At 42.0% G+C, this 19,714-nt stretch overlaps 1 protein-coding gene across 4 annotated transcripts in view; it reads right to left on the bottom strand.

The window, feature by feature from the left end:
• Positions 1–12,944: 12,944 nt before the first annotated feature.
• Positions 12,945–19,714, bottom strand: part of FHIP2A (FHF complex subunit HOOK interacting protein 2A) — a 37,368-nt gene continuing 30,598 nt past the window's right edge. For 2 of the 4 annotated variants that reach the window (XM_083441099.1, XM_083441097.1), the window contains 4 exons: positions 18,049–18,189; positions 16,869–16,972; positions 16,400–16,790; positions 12,945–14,796 (listed from right to left, as the gene is read on the bottom strand). In XM_083441099.1, coding sequence (XP_083297225.1) covers positions 16,685–16,790; positions 16,869–16,972; positions 18,049–18,189 — 351 coding nt within the window. In that variant the 3' untranslated portion in view covers positions 12,945–14,796; positions 16,400–16,684. Of the gene's footprint in view, positions 16,791–16,868; positions 16,973–18,048; positions 18,190–19,714 lie in introns of all 4 variants that reach the window. The other 2 variants (XM_083441098.1, XM_083441096.1) reach the window with 1 other exon arrangement.

The following is a 19,714-nucleotide window of genomic DNA, read 5'->3' as shown; positions in this document are numbered from 1 at the left end:
ACTGCTTCTTCCTTTTTCTTACCCATCACTTGGACAGTCATTGCACCTTCCCTACATGACTTAAAAGAATTATATGACACTGACCAGTTGTTCAGTCCATTAATCTTAACTGCCTCTGTAGCATCCTATAAAGAATTCCTATTGCAGGCTCCCCCTCACTCTGGTCATAGTACAGTAATTCGTTTCCTTCAACTACTGTGCAAAATGCATCATTCAGGATCCTAGACTACTTTCAGGCGTCAGATTAAACCCCATGGATTTGAAAAACTTGTTAATCATGGAATAAATGTGATACCTGTACAGAAAGACATCTGCTACAGCAATATTGTCATTATCCAAGATCTGGATCCTGAGAATGCCTGCTTTTTATTAACTCAAGATCTTACTTTGGTGCTGGGAGAAAAGGGAGGGAGAAGCAGCATTGTAGAAGCAGACATAGGCTGTGTACAGACTCCTGTTTACTCTGTATCCAGTCTGTTCTCACCACCAGTTTGGGAAGTGGTATACACATGGTGTTAGCCACAATTTTATTTCTATCCAATGCTGCTTATGAGATACTACATTCTGATGTGTTTTTCCTTAGTTAAGATATGGACTGAAAGAAAAAAAATGACTAGGCTGCATTTTAAGCTGGTAATGTGGGCTACTCTCTCTTAGACAAATGTACCACCTCTCTCTTAGACAAATGTTGTTTGAGGGAGCCAAGGGTGCTGCTTTGAGCTCTGTAGAGCAGGGGTCAGAAATCTTTTTCAGCAGGGGGCCAGTCCACTGTCCCTCAGACCTTGTGGGGGCCCGGACTATATTTGGGGGTGTGTGTGAATGAATTCCTATGCCCCACAAATAACCAGAGACACATTTTAAATAAAAGGACACATTCTACTCATGTAAAAACACCAGGCAGCCCCCACAAAATACCGTATTTTTCGCCCCATAGGACGCACCGGCCCATAGGACGCACCATGTTTTTTGGGGGGGAAATAAAGAAAAAAAATTTTATTTCCCCCTCAGGCGCTTGTGGGGCCAGGAGCGGGGAGAAGCGCTTTTCTCCCCACCGCCAGCCTTCACATCAGGTCCGGGGACAGGGGGAAGACTCGCTGCGCCTCCCCACTGTCCCGGGAGCTTGTGGGGCAGGCAGCGGGGAGAAGCGCTTTTCTCCCCGCCGCCAGCCTTCACGTCAGGTCCGGGGACAGGGGGAAGACGCGCCGCGCCTCCCTGCTGTCCCCGGAGCTTGCGGGCAGGCAGCGGGGAGAAGCGCTCTTCTCCCCACCGCCTGCATGCAGAACAGGTCCGGGGACAGCGGGAAGACGCGCCGCGCCTCCCAGCTGTCCCCGGAGCTTGCGGGCAGGCAGCGGGGAGAAGCGCTCTTCTCCCCGCCGCCAGCCTTCACGTTAGGTCCGGGGACAGGGGGAAGACGCGCCTCCCCCCTGTCCCCGGAGCTTGCGGGGCAGACAGCGGGGAGAAGCGCTCTTCTCCCCGCCGCCAGCCTTCACGTCAGGTCCGGGGACAGGGGGAAGACGCGCCGCGCCTCCCCCCTGTCCCCGGAGCTTGCGGGGCAGGCAGCGGGGAGAAGCGCTCTTCTCCCCGCCGCCAGCCTTCACGTCAGGTCCGGGGACAGGGGGAAGACGCGCCGCGCCTCCCCCCTGTCCCCGGAGCTTGCGGGGCAGGCAGCGGGGAGAAGCGCTCTTCTCCCCGCCGCCAGCCTTCACGTCAGGTCCGGGGACAGGGGGAAGACGCGCCGCGCCTCCCCCCTGTCCCCGGAGCTTGCGGGGCTGGCGGCGGGGAGAAGCACGCATCTCCCCGCCGTCAGCCTCTAAACCACATAGGGAGACAGCGGGATGGCGGCGTTCCGCCTCCCTGCTGTCCCCCGACCTTGTGGGGCTGGCGCTGCGGCTCTCCTGAAGCCTGGAGAGCGAGAGGGGTTGGTGCGCACCGACCCCTCTTGCTCTCCAGGCTTCAGCGAAAGCCTGCATTCGCCCCATAAGACGCACACACATTTCCCCTTCATTTTTGGAGGGGAAAAAGTGCGTCTTATAGGGCGAAAAATACGGTAACCCAGAGATGCATTTTAAATAAAAGGACACATTCTACTCATGTGAAAACATGCTGATTCCCGGGCCGTCCGTGGGCCGGATTTATAAGGCAATGGGGCCAGATCTGGCCCCCGGGCCTTAGTTTACCTACCCATGCTGTAGACGTGGTACTGGTTAGGGGTATGGCCTGTGGAGAGAGTCCAAATAGAAAGACCTAGAGCAGGGGTACCAAAACTGTGGTCCACAAGCTTCATTCAGGTGGTCCGCAGCACAGAATCCCAGAATTGTAGAGTTGGAAGATGACCCTTGGGGTCCGTACAATTCTATGATTCCTTGGCTAATCAATGAAAGAAAGAAAGAAAGAAAGAAAAAATAGTACTGTGACCCAGACAGGTCATTTATCCACAACAGTGTCCAGAGGAGAAATTACCATTGGGAGGAGCACAGAGAGAAAAAACACCATGGTGCACCTGTAGCAGCAAAACCAGATGCCTTCATCTGCCCCAGCTGCAAAAAGCATGTCTGTCCTATATTGGTCTCTTCAGCCACAGCAGGCAGGGTAACTCTCCAATGGTTTGATTTCACTCCAACGGCACACTCTTCCATTGTGTCCCAAGACAGATGGATGCCAACCACCATCACCACTATGACCTGTATAAGTCAATGGCAATATTAACTTTTTATCTGCTAAGGAGGTGACTGGTAAAGTAATCTGATACCATTATTCAGTATTTTATGCCATTACTGACTTTTCTTCCACACAGAAGGGAACTCCATTATAAATTAAGTAAGCTAGCATTATTTATAGCCCACCGACCTGTTCAGGTTGCTTGTAGTACTGAATAGAGAATGTTATTTCTATGCAGGTGCCTTTCACTTTTTGCTACCTGTGGTTGGAATTTGGGTTCCTCTAAAGTGTTGCTAATGGGCCACAGCTGCAAAGGAAAATGACTCTGGATTGCAGTTTATTTACTAAAGACACGTTAATGGAAATCTGTGAGTGCACATTAATGCTAAATGACTAATTTGTGTGGCTTCAGCTGTATTTTCCATTCTGGAATTGAATAATTCTAGCAAGAAAAGTTACATTTCCTCATCACAAGTAGAAAGGCAGTAGAAAAGATAATACCATGTAGAAATATTTTAATATTTCTGATTTTTATAAGCAGATAATGCACCAACAGGCCAAGTCTGTCAATATCACACTATATCTTCAATATCAGTTCCATTTTATAGATCAGAAAAAGAGAGAGAGACCTGGTAACTTGTTCCTTCTTTCTCACGAATGACTATATCTTTAAGGCTGTGGAGGTATTGCATCAGAGTTTTCCTTCTCCTAGATGGGCTACCTTCCCATGCTGACGAGTTCATCTGCCCTTCACTTCCCTCTACAGCACGTGCAGTACCCACCTTCTTGACTGTTGGACCCACTATTGATCTCATCTGCTCAATCTTTTGAGAACTTAGAAAAATGCAGGACGACGACAACAATATTGTGTCTATATGTAAGCAAATTTCTCTTGTATTTTTAAATGATACTTCAAACCACTGTGTTTTGGGAGGTCATTAAGTTACTCTACTCCTGACGTCCCTCTGTTAGTCCTCACTCTAATGCAGCATGTTTTCTCTCTCTCTCAAGGCTTCTTAGTGAAACATTAATGAGAAACTCATGCGCAGCCATACAATTTGTCTGATTAGGTCATTCATGTTTAATATGCTTGCTGCTCACAGTTCTTCCCAACACCAGGTATTGGATAGAGTTGTATTTCATCGTCAAAATACCCTTTATGCTGAGATCTAAATGATTAATTACTTTGACTAATGGTACCTTGGCATCAGACTTTCCTGACCACTTCTGAGTGTAATCTGCACACGTTACAATTTCTACTTACAAATAAGCAGCTCTGCCCATTTTGCTCGATGGCAGAAACGTGCAGCCTTTCAGTGAAACAGGATGCAAGCTCACAGAGGTGGCCACCACAGGCTTGGCACCAAAATGAGGCATTCAACATATGCATTCAAGCCTAGAGATGCAAGAACAGTGAAGCAAAGAGCTCACATCTGCTGCAATAGCCAAAAGTAGTCAAGCAAGGAGACGGCCTGTTCCAGTGGTTTCCAAGCATCTGGTTGATAATTGAATTGCACCTCGTGAGGAATCTTTATACTCAATGCCAGTGATGGAACCTGGGACCTTTTGCATGTTAAGCACATGCTCTACCACTGAGCCATCAGCCTTCCCCAAAGGCTGACTGGTGCTATCAGTACTTTTAACAAACTGGGACTACATACCCTCAGACCCAGCAGCTGGTTGAGGGAGGATTGAGCACATGATCCATCATCCAGTCAGGGATACTCATGTGGAAGTTTGCTCTTGGCTTGTTCTTGGTTACAGCTCAGGGTGAGGAGAGAGCTTAATCACAGGTCCCAGTTTGGATGACATGCTGGACCAAACTTTGGCTTAGCTTAACACAAAATGGACCGGGCGGGAGCCAAGTGGCACCAAGCTTGCTGTCTCGCTAAGCCAAGGTTGGTTCTTTGGCCACCCGAGATGTTTATCAAGCTACAAAAATATGGAAAGCAAACTAAACTTTGAAGAAACAAGCATCTGTATGACAACTTGTAGTTTGTTAAACCGCAGCCTAAATAAATCATGGTTTAACGTTTCGTGTGACCCAGGGTACCGAGAATAACATTACTGCCTGCCTTCTTTAATATCTGTAAATTGCTTTCGTAATGGCTGTTATTAGTATCTGTACAAGCAAAACAGCAGTGGTGCTGCGTCTAATAAATACGCAAACCTTCATCTTCTGGAATAAAAACATGCTATCTCCATTGAGGTTTTGGCACTATCCTTGTCCCCAATATCTTTTGAATTGCTTCAAGTCTTTATCTTCATTTCCGTTCTTCTTGAATGTGCTTCACAGACAAATGCACAATCAGAAATGCATTACTAAACTAGCTAGCAAAGTTAACAGTCCAGTCTCTCATATGTCCTATCCCTGGAACACTTATAAGGACAGCTTGAACCCTGCAAAACTAATCCAGATAAAGGGACACTTTGGGAAAAGGACACCCAATCAAAATCTCCTAGATGAGAGCCAACTAACAGATGGTAAGAACTGAATGTCCTGGAAAAATACCTTCATGGACATAGTGGCGAGTGCATCAGGTTGATAGCCTGCCAAGCACAAGGCCCAGATGAACAAGCTGCAAGAAGCTTATGGTGAAACAGGATCCTGTTATAAAAGAAATTGATATAATGGGAAAAGGTCAGACAGACGAAGTCCTACATATGGACAACAAATGACAATAATCTTGTTTATCCCTGCATTGACAATTTGAACAATGGTCACACACACCCAAAATGATCAATGCATTTCATAATTAGTTTTGACTGTCTTTATTATTGAATGGGCCAAGTGCACTTGGCTCATGACCATTCAGAACATTCAGCACCATGCAGTGAACAAGCTCAGGATCTAAGCACCATGTCAGGCTTCAGTATTGCTTAAAGTGATGTACAAGAGGCCCTACCAGTTCACCCTTTTTGTTTTCCGAAACAGGTATCATTGTTGTGTGGAACAGATAATCTGTTTCTTTCCAGGGATCTGTTCTCAACAATAATGTTAGTATAGAAATAAAAATCTATTTGTTTACTGCAAATGTAGTTTGCACTATTAACAAAATCAAAAGATTGGTAAGTTTCCTTTTAAGATAAAATACATGCTAAGTGAAGGGACGTGGGTGGCGCTGTGGATTAAACCACTGAGCCTAGGACTTGCCAATCAGAAGGTCGGCGGTTCGAATCCCCGCGACGGGGTGAGCTCCTGTTGTTCCGTCCCAGCTCCTGCCAACCTAGCAGTTCGAAAGCACGGGAAAGCTTCTCTGGTGGGAAGGTAAACGGCGTTTCCGTGTGCTGCTCTGGTTTACCAGAAGTTGCTTAGTCATGCTGGCCACATGACCCAGAAGCTGTACACCGGCTCCCTCAGCCAATAAAGCGAGATGAGCGCCGCAACCCCAGAGTCGGTCACAAGTGGACCTAATGGTCAGGGGTCCCTTAACCTTTACCTGCTAAGTGGGTTGTTTCTTCCTTCTTTCCTTTTCTCTTTTGGTAGAACACTGGATTTAACTGTCAGTTTTAAGGTAATATGGGAAATACTTGAACTGCTGAAAAATGTGCAGTAATATTGCAAGTGTCTCTTTTTTTGCAGTATTTTATTTGCCTCGTGGAAACACATTTTTCTCAAGAGGAGTACTGCATCTAGCCCTGTGGAACTCCCTCCCATCAGATGTCAAGGAAATAAACAACTATCTGACTTTTAGAAGGCATCTGAAGGCAGCCCTGTTTAGAGATGTTTTTAATGTATGATGTTTTGTTTTGTTTTTAATATTTTGTTGGAAGCCGCCCAGAGTGGCTGGGGAAACCCAGCCTGATGGGTGGTGTATAAATATATTATTATTATTATTATTATTACTACTACTACTACTACTACTGCTACTACCACTACTACTGGAGTGCCGGCATAAAGTTGTGGAAGCCAATCTGAACTTTTACCATTATAATTCTGTGAGATGTAAATATAACAGCCCAGAGTTTCCTGGCAGCTTGCCTGTCATTCACGGTAAAGCCATAATAGATGGGCACATAAAATTACTACTTCTTAGATATAGGCCAGTTTAATGGCCCTTGTTCCATTTTGTCTTTGAGACGAATTATAGCACACACTAAACAGATAATAGCATGACCAGGATAATGGCCCATTGGGACTGCAAATATCTAACACAAGACAGAGGAACGTTTATATAACTGACAAGTCTGCATTGTAAGGGAGAAAAACTTTTATGTAACTGACCATCACTGATCATATAAAAGATCGCTTGTATGCCGATGATCACACCCTGTTATAATGGATTTACACACTATTAAGCACAGAAGTGGCTTTAAAGCAGGAGCTGACTGCTACATTCTGGAAATGTAAGGTGATGATTCTCATTATAGTAACATTAGAGGAGTGTGTACTATATAGGCAAATGATAAACTATACGTTATTTGCAGGCATGAGAAGTGTAGTTTTTAGAGAGTCAGGCTAAGAGTAGAGGATGGCTAAGACAAGAGAGACCTGAATTTGAATCTATGCTCAGCCATAAAACTCAGCAACCTTGGATCAGTTGCTATATTTCAGCCTACCCTGCCTTACAGTTGTTGTGGAGATAAAATAGAGGGGAGAAATAGGTACGTCGCCTTAAGCTCCTTGTAGGAAAGGTGGGCTATTCATGTAGTAAATGAACATACAGTGGTACCTCAGGTTAAGTACTTAATTCATTCTGGAGGTCTGTTCTTAACCTGAAACTGTTCTCATCCTAAAGCAAAGTTCTTAACCTGAGGTACTGTTTCTGGGTTAGCGGAGTCTGTAACCTGAAGCATATATAACCTGAAGTGTATGTAACCCGAGGTACCACTGTATGGCCTATTATGGATCGGCTTGGAATCATACAGAGGACTTCCCAGTTTGGTACAACAATGGTAGAAAATTGGCTTGGCTTAACCATATCTATGTGTCAGATGTTGTTAATAATGCAGGATTTGATAACTGAAATGATTGTTAAGGGTTTTTGGGGAGCCAGAGTTTGCAAGTGACCAACTTTTAACTCCTGGACACAGCAAATGTGAAAATATATGCCATGTTAGCAATTTCACTCCTCCGATGCTGCATTTGTGATTGGTGTAAATCACATGCCTGTCTGAGAAGAGTGTGGGAAACGGAAGACAGTTATCCCTTCCGCTGTATGTACTTTGTAATGTACTTTCACTTTTATTTGTGCCTGTTGTTCTCTCGGAGCTGGAGAGAATGGACGCCATTATGCTTTTGTCTGTACATAGTGTGTAAATAAATACAGTCATACCTCGGGAAAAATATGCTTCAGGCTGAGTGCTTTCAGGTTGCGCTCTGCGGTGAACTGGAAGTAACGGAGTGCGTTACTTCCGGGTTTCGCTGCTCACGCATGCGCAGACGCGCAAAACGTCACGCGCATGCACGGAAGCGGTGAAACGTGACCCGCTGTCGCATCTTGCGTTCCATTCGGGATGCGAATGGGGCTCCAGAACAGATCCCGTTCACATCCCGAGATATCACTGTAGAAGATTAGCTCTATGATGTCTCACACGTCTTGCTGTGTTATGCCAGAAGTGCAGTGTGCATATACCATCTGGTATATGTGGCTGAGCACACTGGAAGAGAAGAGAGGTGCCTTTTCCAGAGTTGCGCATACCGGGGGACGCTCAGAGTTCCAGGGGCTTGCAGGCACCCCCAGCTTCCTGATGAAGCAATCTTAGGCTCTACGTCAAGTGTAGAGGACTAATTATAGGATACCATTCATTTTACTTCAATACCTCACTTCACCTTGAACCATTCATAAATATCTTGAAACAGACCCCTGTGGCTGACTTGGTGCATTCTCAGGATCTTGTTTCACACACACGTCTAAATAGCTTGGGCCCATGCCACAGGTTTGTAAAGGAGAGGTGAATAGTAACAGCAAAACTGAGTCTGTCTAGTAGTGACTGGTGAGTCTCAGATGTGCCACTTTTCTACTCTCAGAAGTCCCGTAGCTCTGCAGTGCCTCTGTCTTCAAGCCAGGAAGATCACGAAGGTGGTGGCAGGGTTGACTAAAAAGCTGCCTCTCCATCAGGTGTACCTGGGTTTCAGTCTCTAACTGAATATAGTGGAGCTTACTTCTGAATAAACATGTTGAAGACTGCATCGTAAAGCCCTAAGTTCTCTCACAGACTTTGGGGATATTACCATAGTGCATGATGTGGTCTGGGGACTGCAACTTATGTGGAGGCCATAAGATGCTATTTTGCAGAATCAGGTATCCAATATCTTTTTCATTACTCTAACCATTTCCTTCCTTAAATTTATTTAGCATTAGTCTTTCTTCCAGGAAGCCCAAAGTGGCTTACATTTGGTTTATTCATTCATGATAGGTCACCCTCTCAGGACAGCTTATAGAGAAAAATAAAAAACAAATTAAAATTCAATGGCAATAAAAAAGTAACAATAAAAATGGAATGCAGCATAAAAGGTCAAATAGCAGAGCTTCATAAGTTATACAAATACTTCTGTCCCCAAGGATTTCACAACTGAGACTGAAATCCCACAAGTTTACCTGGGAATCACTCAATTGTGTTTTTCTGGGACTTACTTCTGAGTAGGCATATATATGCTTGCCCTGTAAATGGTTAGGAGGGATAATTGAAACTCCATGGAATAAAAGTGACATTTTGTAGACAGGAAATAAATTGAGATATATAAAAACTGCACATGCATTCCGTGCTGAACATTATGAACTATGCACTCATTATATGGGATTTATCCATGTTCACCAAGCTAGAAAGTTATAATTTGGCTACTTACTTTAAATCAAGCTTTTAAGCAAACAGAAAAAGTAAATTTCAATTAATAATGATATTCAATTTTACTTGTGTGGAGCACACACCACAAAGACTTGGAACAGAAAGGCCGTGATATTTTAGGCCTTTTGTCATTTAGAAACAGCACAGCACAATTCCCCTCACCTCCAAAGTGGCAGTTTTTATGTGTTTCTGTTCACAGAAAAGAAATAATAGTTAAAAATATTTTTTAAAAGCTCACAGAAGAAATAATAGTTTAAAAATGGAGATAAACCGCAGCTTTCGGAAACCATTTAAGAGGAAAAACCCACATATTAGCGATTTTGTTCTTTAGCTCATCCTGATGGTGCTTTTCTTTCTTTCTTTCTTTCTTTCTTTCTTTCTTTCTTTCTTTCTTTCTTTCTTTCAAAAAGGCTGCCTTCCACAGAACACTTTAGGGGGAAAACCCAGTTATAAATGCAACAGTGAACTGGTAATCCCATAAAGAAAATTGCTTCAAAACTCCTTTCGTTTTTGAATTTGCTAAAACGTCCTTGTAATATATCCTACTTGACTGACTTTGTATTGTTCCCCCTAGGGACATTACTCTGTGTAACTAGATCCAGAGTCAGAGAATTCAGCAGTTGTCCAGGTGAGATAATCATTCACTTCAGCTGCCGAGTGCTTTGACTAAGTCACAGAGGCCGGAGGCAGGCATTCAGCGTTAACCTAAGCTGAGGAAATGCTAGTTAAATCACTGAAATCGAGGTTGAGGGCATCTGGTTTGATTGATAGCAGCACCATTGGTTTTGTGTTTTGTGAGTTAGTAAAATATTGCCTTCCTGCTCCTTTTCCTCCTTTAAACATGTTACTTCATCAAGGTACGGAATAATCACTGCCAAGTTTATGCCCCTCCAATTCAGCCAATTACAATGCAATTATGATTTTCTTAAGTTCGCAAATGGATGTTCTCATGTGTATCACCCATCACACATGGGCTAAACAAACTGCTTAAATAACTTGGCAAAATAGTGAGGCGGCTATTTTTCACATCATTCTGGGCAAACTCCAGTCTCCTGTAGTCAGCCGGTCCTGGTTTCCTGATGAATATAAGTTTGCCAACATGTGTTTGCCCCATTCACCCTTTACATTTTTGGCACACACTTCAGTTAGGTGCAGAATATATGAAAAGTTCCTCATAGGTTTATAATAGAAAGATCATAGTTCACACAGTAATATCTGAATGCAATCTCATTATTACAAGTCGAACCAAACTAGTCCCTATTAAGTTCAGAAAGCAAATGTACTGCCTTTGCTATCATTGCAGACAGCATCCTTACAAATCTGTTTGGCTCCTCTTGTTGCAGAATATACATATTAACTGATACATAATTACATTTTCACTGATTTGGAACAGAGGATATCTACAGCTGAAAGCTTGTCAGTGGCTTATCGCTGGTTCTCTCTCTAGGCAGAGAATTTTCCTAGCAGATGGGAGAAGCAGGGAAGATGAACAGCAGTGAAAGATTTTCAGAAATAAACAGCAACAGTTCCCTTTCCTCCCTTTGGAAATGAAACCTAGGCGATGCCTGCAGAGAAACAGGGTGACAGAATTCTGGGGTACCATACCCCTTCAAGGCTACAAAGGTATGTGCCACACTGTATTATGAAAAAAGCCTTTTGCAAATTAAGAGGTTTTGTCTCAGCTTGCTCCCTGCAGTGTTAGTTTCTCCTTGCAGAGAGAGGAAAAAATATGACCCACCTGCAATTTGAAGTGGTATAACCCATTCAGCTTGGGACCTTTCTACCTGCACACATACTCCAGCTGTTCCTTGAAGCTGCTGCAATATCCTTTTCCTGCTAAAAGGGAGCCTTCATCGGTCTGAACAGGGAGAGGTGGACTACATTTCACTTGGTAAGCACTGTGCCCTAGTGCGAACATGACCAACAACACTAATATGAGTTCTGGCTACTGCTAGCACAGCTAACCAATCTTGGCAACAGCTTGACTATATCTGGCTTCTGGCAAGATTCCATGGTAATTATTACAGAGCAGCTGAAATCTGTGATAGATGACAAGTACTGTTTAGAGTTCTGAAACCAAAACATTTCAACTCGGCTTAAGGTGCCCTGAACATACGACAAAGCTATATCAAACTCACAAAGAGGCATGGAAAGAACCAGGGCATGCAGTCTTGAGCATTTTTAAAAACTTCAGCCTCTACATAATATGACTGCAGCAAGCACTCTGATGCTTCAGAAGCCCATCCAAGTCCAATGGTTTGAGGATAGTATCATTAGAACACAATTCTGTTATGCTTCACAAAAGAAATATATCTGAGCATGCAAATACAGGTTCCAACGAAGTCTTTTAAATGAGGTAATAAGGTAGAAGAGGTATGCATGATGAAATGGTAGCTAATGCCATAAAACACAACACGCTGGCTAATTTCCGCCCCCCTATGTCTAGTGTAGCTCTCCTGCAAACACTTTAATGACAAAAAAGCTATAATGAGGTACACATTAAGGCTGATTTAATGGCAGCAAAAAGCCTTTACAGTGGAGAGGTATTTTTGCGGTGGGCCTTGTTGGTTTACGCCTCAGCTGCATAAATGAAGAAAGTACTTCACCAACGCTCATTTTACAAAGAGTCTTTGAATATGTGCTTGCAGCCACTAAAATTTCAGAACATTCCAGTGTGCAGCATTACATATGCCCCAAATGAGTGAGGCATTCTTGGACCGAAAAGCGCAAGTGGGTGGCTGATTTTGTGCATGCCTGCTGGGGTAGGAACCAGAGTTATGAGAGCATGGGATAATAAAACTTAGTGTGCTCAAGAATCACTTAAGAGGAATGTGTTTGCCCTCAATAACTCTCAATTGGGAATGGGGAACCAACAGGCCAAGGACCAAATGTGGTCCTCAAGCCCTCTTATCTGGACCACGGGCCTCTGCTGAAACTGTAAGCCCTCCACAACCACACCCCTTTGCCCTGAGCCACATTCCTTACCAGCCCTGCTTTGCATCTGTTTCTGCCCAGTTGTCTTTGAACTGGATGGATGATAGATGGCAGTACGTAAGTGTATGTAGAAATGAGTCTATTGTACAAATCACATTTGTTGCTTTGCTAACTTTTGCCTCTGCCCCACTCCCCCAGAATTGACGCTTGGCCTGAAAAAGATTGTCGGCCCATTAAAAAAATTACCAACATGGTTTAAAACCTGAATTTTCTAGCTATCTATATTATTCCCATAAAAAGGCGAGGCAGAAGTAACATATAAGTAAAATGATGAAGCCCAACGTCCACTTACTAATGAAAGGAGTGATTTTAATTTAATAAAAGGAACTGGGGGGAGGGGGCGGATGCACTGCAGGTGAGGTGTGAAACCAATATTAGGAGAAAGGTCAGCTGGGAGGGTGACAGGAAAAAGCAGTATGTAAATGTAAAATCTGGTCATTTTATATTTAGAGACGATAGTCAAACTTAAAAATGCACAAACTTCAGCAAACATAAGGCATCACTCTGTTGAAATTATATTAATTTATTTTTAAGAATATCCCTTTTAATCCTTCATGCATGCTTTTTAACAAAAAATGCCTGAATTGTATCTGCTGACACAAGTTACTGCTGTGAGCTCTCTAATGTGGCTGTTTCAACCATCCTTCATGGGTCTATTACACCTTGGCAAACATTGTCAGCGAATGAACTACACCAAGTTCAATAGGAAAGGTTTGCTGAACATCTTCTGTTTAATGTAAACAAGACAGGAGGGGAGAAAAATCCAGGAGTATATATTGATAGATAGAGACAGACCTTGTAACACTAGGCAACAGGGCACAGGCATTATTAATCATGGTTATACAGATGTGTTTGTTGAGAGATGCTAATCTTAATTTCTCACACAATTGAGAACAGTGGATGTGTAGCTTCTGCATTGTACTATCCTGTTTCTTGTGCCAAGTTAAATAAGGATGTTATTTCACAATTGAAAGCTTTGCTGCATTCAGCAGCTCATGGTGAGCAGCTGCCATGCATTTATAAAGGAATACCACGATTACTGTGCCCTGTAGAATGCAGTGTTACAATCTTTGCACTGGCAATACCGCAAGCAAGTGCTGGGTTAAAGTCCATTAGTATACAAATATACACACGTAAACAGATGATGTACAACCAGGCTGAAGCTGTGCCTTGTATCACAGCTTCAATATTGCACTGATGAATACATTATATCAGAACGCTACAGTTAAAAGATGACACTACTAGGCAGACAGCTACAATTATAACAAAAATAGCTTAAGAGGAAATGGCTATTCCAGTAGACGTCTCATGTTGTTGTTACAAAATTTTCAACATCAGAATCTAAATTAAATAGATACAATAGATGATATAAAGGTGCCTTTATTTACATAAATGTGCATCAGGGTAAAAATTGAAACTGGATCTGTATCCTGGAATCAAACAATTCTAGCTTTCCTCATCCACTCTCATATAGAAACACTGTTTGTTTTTTCTGTAATGGGACCAATAACCCAATAGTTAGCACAAACATCTTTATAACCAGTGGCTGCTCACTACTTCTGGAGAACAGGCTGTATGTTCTCCTGACGGATAATAAATAACCACACATGCATCTCCATGTGTGCACACATGCATGCACATAAACACACTCAGACACATCAGAATAGGGGTAGTTATGACATGCATAGATTCAACCAATTCAAACAAGGGCCCAACTAGCCTTTAAAATAAAAGTGCATGAAAACAAGTTGTAAAAACGTTAAACAAGTTCCATTTGGGAAGGAAAATTCAATTGGTTTTACAAAAATAAAAAGGTTGCTGCTATCAATTTATGGGTTCAAGAGAACAATTATGATGCCAAGAGAAAGAGTTAAAGCGTTTCCTAAATTTGTGCCAGGTATTATCACAAAAAGGGAATGGGAAAATGTTGGTGTCTTCAAATGACATCAGCAGGGTTACATCCTGAAAACAAGAGAACTTCCTGAATATGCAGGCTATGTGCAATCAAGCTTGGATTTTGATGTTTCTAAAAGCATCCTGAAAACAAGAGAACTGTACGTGCTTGGATCTTGATGTTTCTAAAAGCAAACCGAACTTTAATGTTAGATATCCTGCTTGCACTAATAGATGTATCCTGTATCATTTTTATTTATTTGTTTTTATAATTCAATCCAGCATCGTGTGAATAACTTTGGCTATCATGAATAGCTAATTACACAGTTAGCTTAAGTAAACCTTTTCCCTTATACTTTTGAACACCAAAACTTAAGTCTGCCTCCCACTTACTTTGGGATATCATTAGAGAACCATCATCAACTTCTGTGGGATTCCAAAAGGATTTCTCTAAAATGCTACCTGCAATGCAAAAAATGTAAAAAGCTGTTCAGGCCCACTTCCGTGAATGTTTATTTTATAATTTCTTACCCAATATCTATCTGAAAATTTTCTTCCCGAGAAGAAAATTTTGAGCCTTACGTGTAGTTTAGTTAGTTGTATTTGTGAGTCAAATTCAGTAACTTTGGTGCAAAAACATTAAAAAATCAATGTGCAATTATTATTCAACTAGGGAGGCAAATATCTTTATCACAGAGTACAGATGAATATACTCTGTCAGGCAGCTCCTTGGCTATATCTCATTTATAATAAAGGCAGCTCAAAATTTTGCTCCACAGTTTTTGATGTTTGTGTTTCCACCACAGAGGCCTGCCAATATAACTAAATTATCCCACTTTCCAACACTTGGCCTTCATGCTCAGCAAGTTTCTGTATCATTAGAACTTCTTGTGATACAAACCAGAGTTTACACCACTGGAGCAAAATTCAACCACATTTACATCAACCCTGACAATATCTGAAGCAGGCAGCAATTGTGTTAAAAGGTTATGCGCCTGAAAAAATTACACTAAATACCCAAGAATGAGATTAATGGAACAACTGTTTAGGAACCAAATTATGTGTTGTTAATACCATAGGATTATGTCAATTAACGGCAAATGGATGAGGAAGGGCACTCCCACCCCATATCTGCCTTTCCTTGTTTTCTACTGAGAACAAAAAGATTATAGAAAAACTATATTAAATCCAGGGTAGACAACATGTTTGTTTGGAGTTTTCAGCCTATGAAAAACTGGCAGATATGAGTCAGAAGAAAGAAAAAAAGGGAGAGACCACTGGCAGAATGAGGTGGTTCAACTGCTCCTTCCTCTTACTCGTCTTCTAGCTCAGATTGTCTGGCAAAGGAATCTATTTTATGACTATGGCAAAATGAAGGGATCTTGTTTCCTTCTTGGCTTATAATGGATGCAAACAGTAAGATCACAAAACTGAAAACTAAGCATGCAACAACCTGCAGAGAATTTCAGCCTATATGCATTATGATAATTGGTATCAGACCCAGCTGTCCCTTGGCTTGGACGTTTCAGTCATTCAAATTAGCCAAGTAATAACATATCTGAAAAGCACAAAACAATGATACTGCCAATCATCAAGGCACAGGATACTCTTCAGCCAACTAATCATAAAAAAGAATTTTAAAAGCCCTATAAAGTGACCTGTAATACTAGCATTTTTGTAAACGGGCATTTGGATCAAATAATCCAGGGCTCCAATACAAAACAGAAGGCAAATAAAGTTATGCGGCATAACAAAGGAGAATAAGCAAGGATTCAAGGAAAACCAATACTTGAGTATACTTGTGGTCACCTCTTTTTTTGTGTAACAAAATAATAATAATCAGTGATCAACTGGAACAACACAATGAACAGGACTCAACATGAAAGATACACAAAGAAAAATCATTTGTTTAGCTGTGTGTGCATTTACAACTTCTTATTTAAATACTTTACAATGCTTTAATCACTTACTGGTTTTCATTTAAATGGATAAAACACACCTCAGCTATGAAACAAATGTATTTTTTTAAAAGCCTAGGAACCCTAAAGTATATAAAAACTCCTACCTCCTAGAAGGTTATTAAAATAAGAAAACCTTTAAACTTAAGTCTTCATGTGTGCAGCTCTTTGAGCTTGTTGTGATCTGTGATATCCCATTGATTGCGTTGTAGGTTGAACATCCATTTTCCTCTCCCATATGGTCACTACCAATGAATTTAGTATTTCAATTTGAAGGTGTCCCATATGAGTCCTCCAAATGAATGCCAAGGCTTTGCTTTCTGTATTCCTGCCTGGGAAGTTAGCAGTCTTTTCTGCTTGAATCTCGTAGCCAGGATGCTCGGAGCAGCTTTTTACGGCGTGGACGAGGCATGGTATTTCACAAATGCAATTGCAGCCAGCTCTTTACAAAATTCTTCCAATACAATTACACCTTCTAGTAATGTCATGTGGTCAACACTGCGGAGATAGGATGAGGAATTATTAGAAAGTCACACATGGTGCCTCTTGGAATAGGCTGGTCATTAAGATACTTACATGGGCCCTTCAGGTTCTAAGCCAAGGAGACGCTTCCTGACCAGCAGCAATTTAGGTGTGAAGTCGGGTATGCGCTGGATCCTCACCATGAGATCCGCAACAACCTGCATGTCGTGCATATGAGAGCGTTGAACAAAATGAAGCAAAGAGCAAGTTAGTGCTGGAAGTTATTGGCGTTAGCCTCCAGGGCTGCCAGCTCAGTGTTTAGCAGTCTAAATTCTATCAGAAACAGAGATGTGGGGCAAAAAAACTTTTCAAAAGGGAACACTTTCCATGTCTTCATTTTTCTGCAGAAAATATTCCATTTCTAAAAATTCAGTGTTTCAAAATAATAATAAATAACAATAAATGAATGGCAATACATAAGGCAAGCTTGTTTCAAAGCTGTCAGTTCATGTTTTACAGGTTACTTTCCCTAGAGTGTGCGAGAAAGTACATATATGTTTTATTACTCTGTAAGCAGGTAAGTAATATAAAACCACAAATACACATAACAATCAAGCAAAAACTGCAGCTACAAATATATCTAACTGGTTTGATCTGACCTGCACAGCCAAAGCTAAAATTCTTATTTCACCTGAGACTGTAAGTGTTTTCAGCTCTGTTTACAAAACAGAAGTCAAACAAACATGCTAAATAAGATCACACACTATTTACTTCATCAGAAAACTTCCCAGGAAATTTTAAAACTGAAAATTTCCCAGAAAACCTGCATCACACACTGGTCAGGAACACATAATATGTTACATTCCCCCCCCCCCACATAATCATATCTGTCAAAGTATAAAGTATGATCTGTGCTTGATGTAATTACCCTGCAACAACTGCTCACTCGTTGCAAGAAAAAGTAATGGTTTGTCATACAAGGTCCATAAAATGTTACTTTTTCTACTTGGAGATTGCAGCTGTTCCAAGGAAAATATACCATAAGCAGGCGTGGGCTGCAATTCTATACCCACCTACATGGGACTAAGTCCTATTGAACTCAGTGGTACCTACTTCTGAGTAGGGAGGTACAGGATTGCACTTTTTATTTAGATTTGGCTGGTCCCTAACTGAAAGATGAGGAGCAGCATTACAAAAATAGGTCAGTCATCTGAAAGGTGCCTTAGCATCATTTGTTAATCAGCCACAGATACTTTGTGGCACTGTTTAAGTTGAATATTCTTCATTTACTTACCCTGACTATGACTGAAAAAAGAGAGCGGCATCCGGAGGCTAGGTTTACATAGGGATCCAAAAGGTATTCATGGATGTGTGGATGAGGAAACAAGGCGAGCTTGGACAACACAGACGTGACTTGTAAATTGACATCATATGGCTGTGTGAAAAAGCAAAAAAATAAAAAAGGTTTTCCATATGTTTATATTCTGTGCAGTATAGTTTAGGGGTTTACAAAATGCAAAACTTGCAGCATGTGATGGCCAATGTGAGGCACATTGTTAGAAATATCTTGTGCAAGCAATATCAAAGCTTCCTGCACAAGCCCCAAAACTCATTACATAACCTCAGGAAAGTCAATTGATGTGTTCTCTGTTTCTTTTGTTTAGAACAATTATCGATCTCATGTGTTCTCAAACTGCAAACATAAAGGGGAAGGCAGGTGTGCGATGGAACAGCTGTGACTACTGTTTTATAGGCAGGGGCTATTTGTGTGTCGGGGATGCTAATTCAGCATACATGACACCTGCAAACCATACTGGTGATAGTGGTCATTTCAGTTCCTGCAATCTAAATGGCAGATTGGGACCAGCACAGAGAGATCAGTATGTCCTGGGACTGCTCCCCAACCTTATTCCTCTATTTTAAGCCCTACAGCTAAAAGTGGATAATTTTTTTATCTTGGGGAAACGGTGTTAAAAAACCTGGAAATAGAAACTGTTTTCCAAATGTACAACCCCTTTCATGAGCTGACCTTCAAGTTCTCTCCTACTTTCTTCTGCTTATTGTTTCTTCATGTTATTTCACAGCCTGTTCTCCCTCTGAATACTAGCAAAAAAGCCCACCTCGCCCTCCATAATGTGTCAGAGCAATCTGATGCCAGAAACATGGAAAAGAAGAATTCCCCAGACTGGGTGGTAGTGGACTGATTATTTACAGCCTACCGAACCGTATCACCAGCACGGTGAACTGAAACAAAGCAACTGGCAAAAGGCCATCAATATTAGCCATATTGGAACAAATACACAAGAAGAAGTTGATTGTGAGCTGCCCGGCAGCCAAAAAGACATAATTGCTCCCGGAGGGTATGTACTTATAGTTACAATTACAGATTGACTGAGCCAAAACCACCAAGAATATGAAGCACCATCCTCTGGGTACAGCCTTACTGAGGGTAAAAGCAGCACTAGGCCTTGGCTGCTAGAGCAGCAAGTAGTATTTAGGGCCATCACCCAAGTAAATAGGTTTTTATTAATTAATCATAGGAGTCTGGATTCATGAATCAATTAAATGTATAAACATTTCAAAGAAAAAGGCATTGGCAGCATTCACACATCAAGGTGAAGCACAATTTAATGGTTTGCCGTGAGTGCACAAAAAGATCCTGTTTTGCTCCTGCCCTCTGGCCTGTGGGAGCAACAAGCCATGCTCTCTTGGCTTAGTGTCATGCACAAACCAGGAAACATAGCTTGTTTTGCTGTAGTCTAGACCATCCATAATGTCAAGCCAAGCGTTGCTCTTTGCTGACCAATCATGGTTTATTGGGAGTGAAATGAACCACAATTCCCTATTTGGATGTAATGCTAAGACGGGGACTGTGGTTTGTTACTGCCACTGGGTAGACAGAGGAAGTGAAGCAGGAGTGATCTCCACGCTGCTCATGGTAAACCATTAAAGATGGGTTA

Source organism: Podarcis tiliguerta (genome assembly GCF_965153285.1).
Source record: "Podarcis tiliguerta genome assembly, chromosome: 5".
NCBI lineage: Eukaryota > Metazoa > Chordata > Lepidosauria > Squamata > Lacertidae > Podarcis > Podarcis tiliguerta.
Note: the sequence above shows the minus strand (reverse complement) of the source record. Positions and strands in the feature narration are given on the sequence as shown.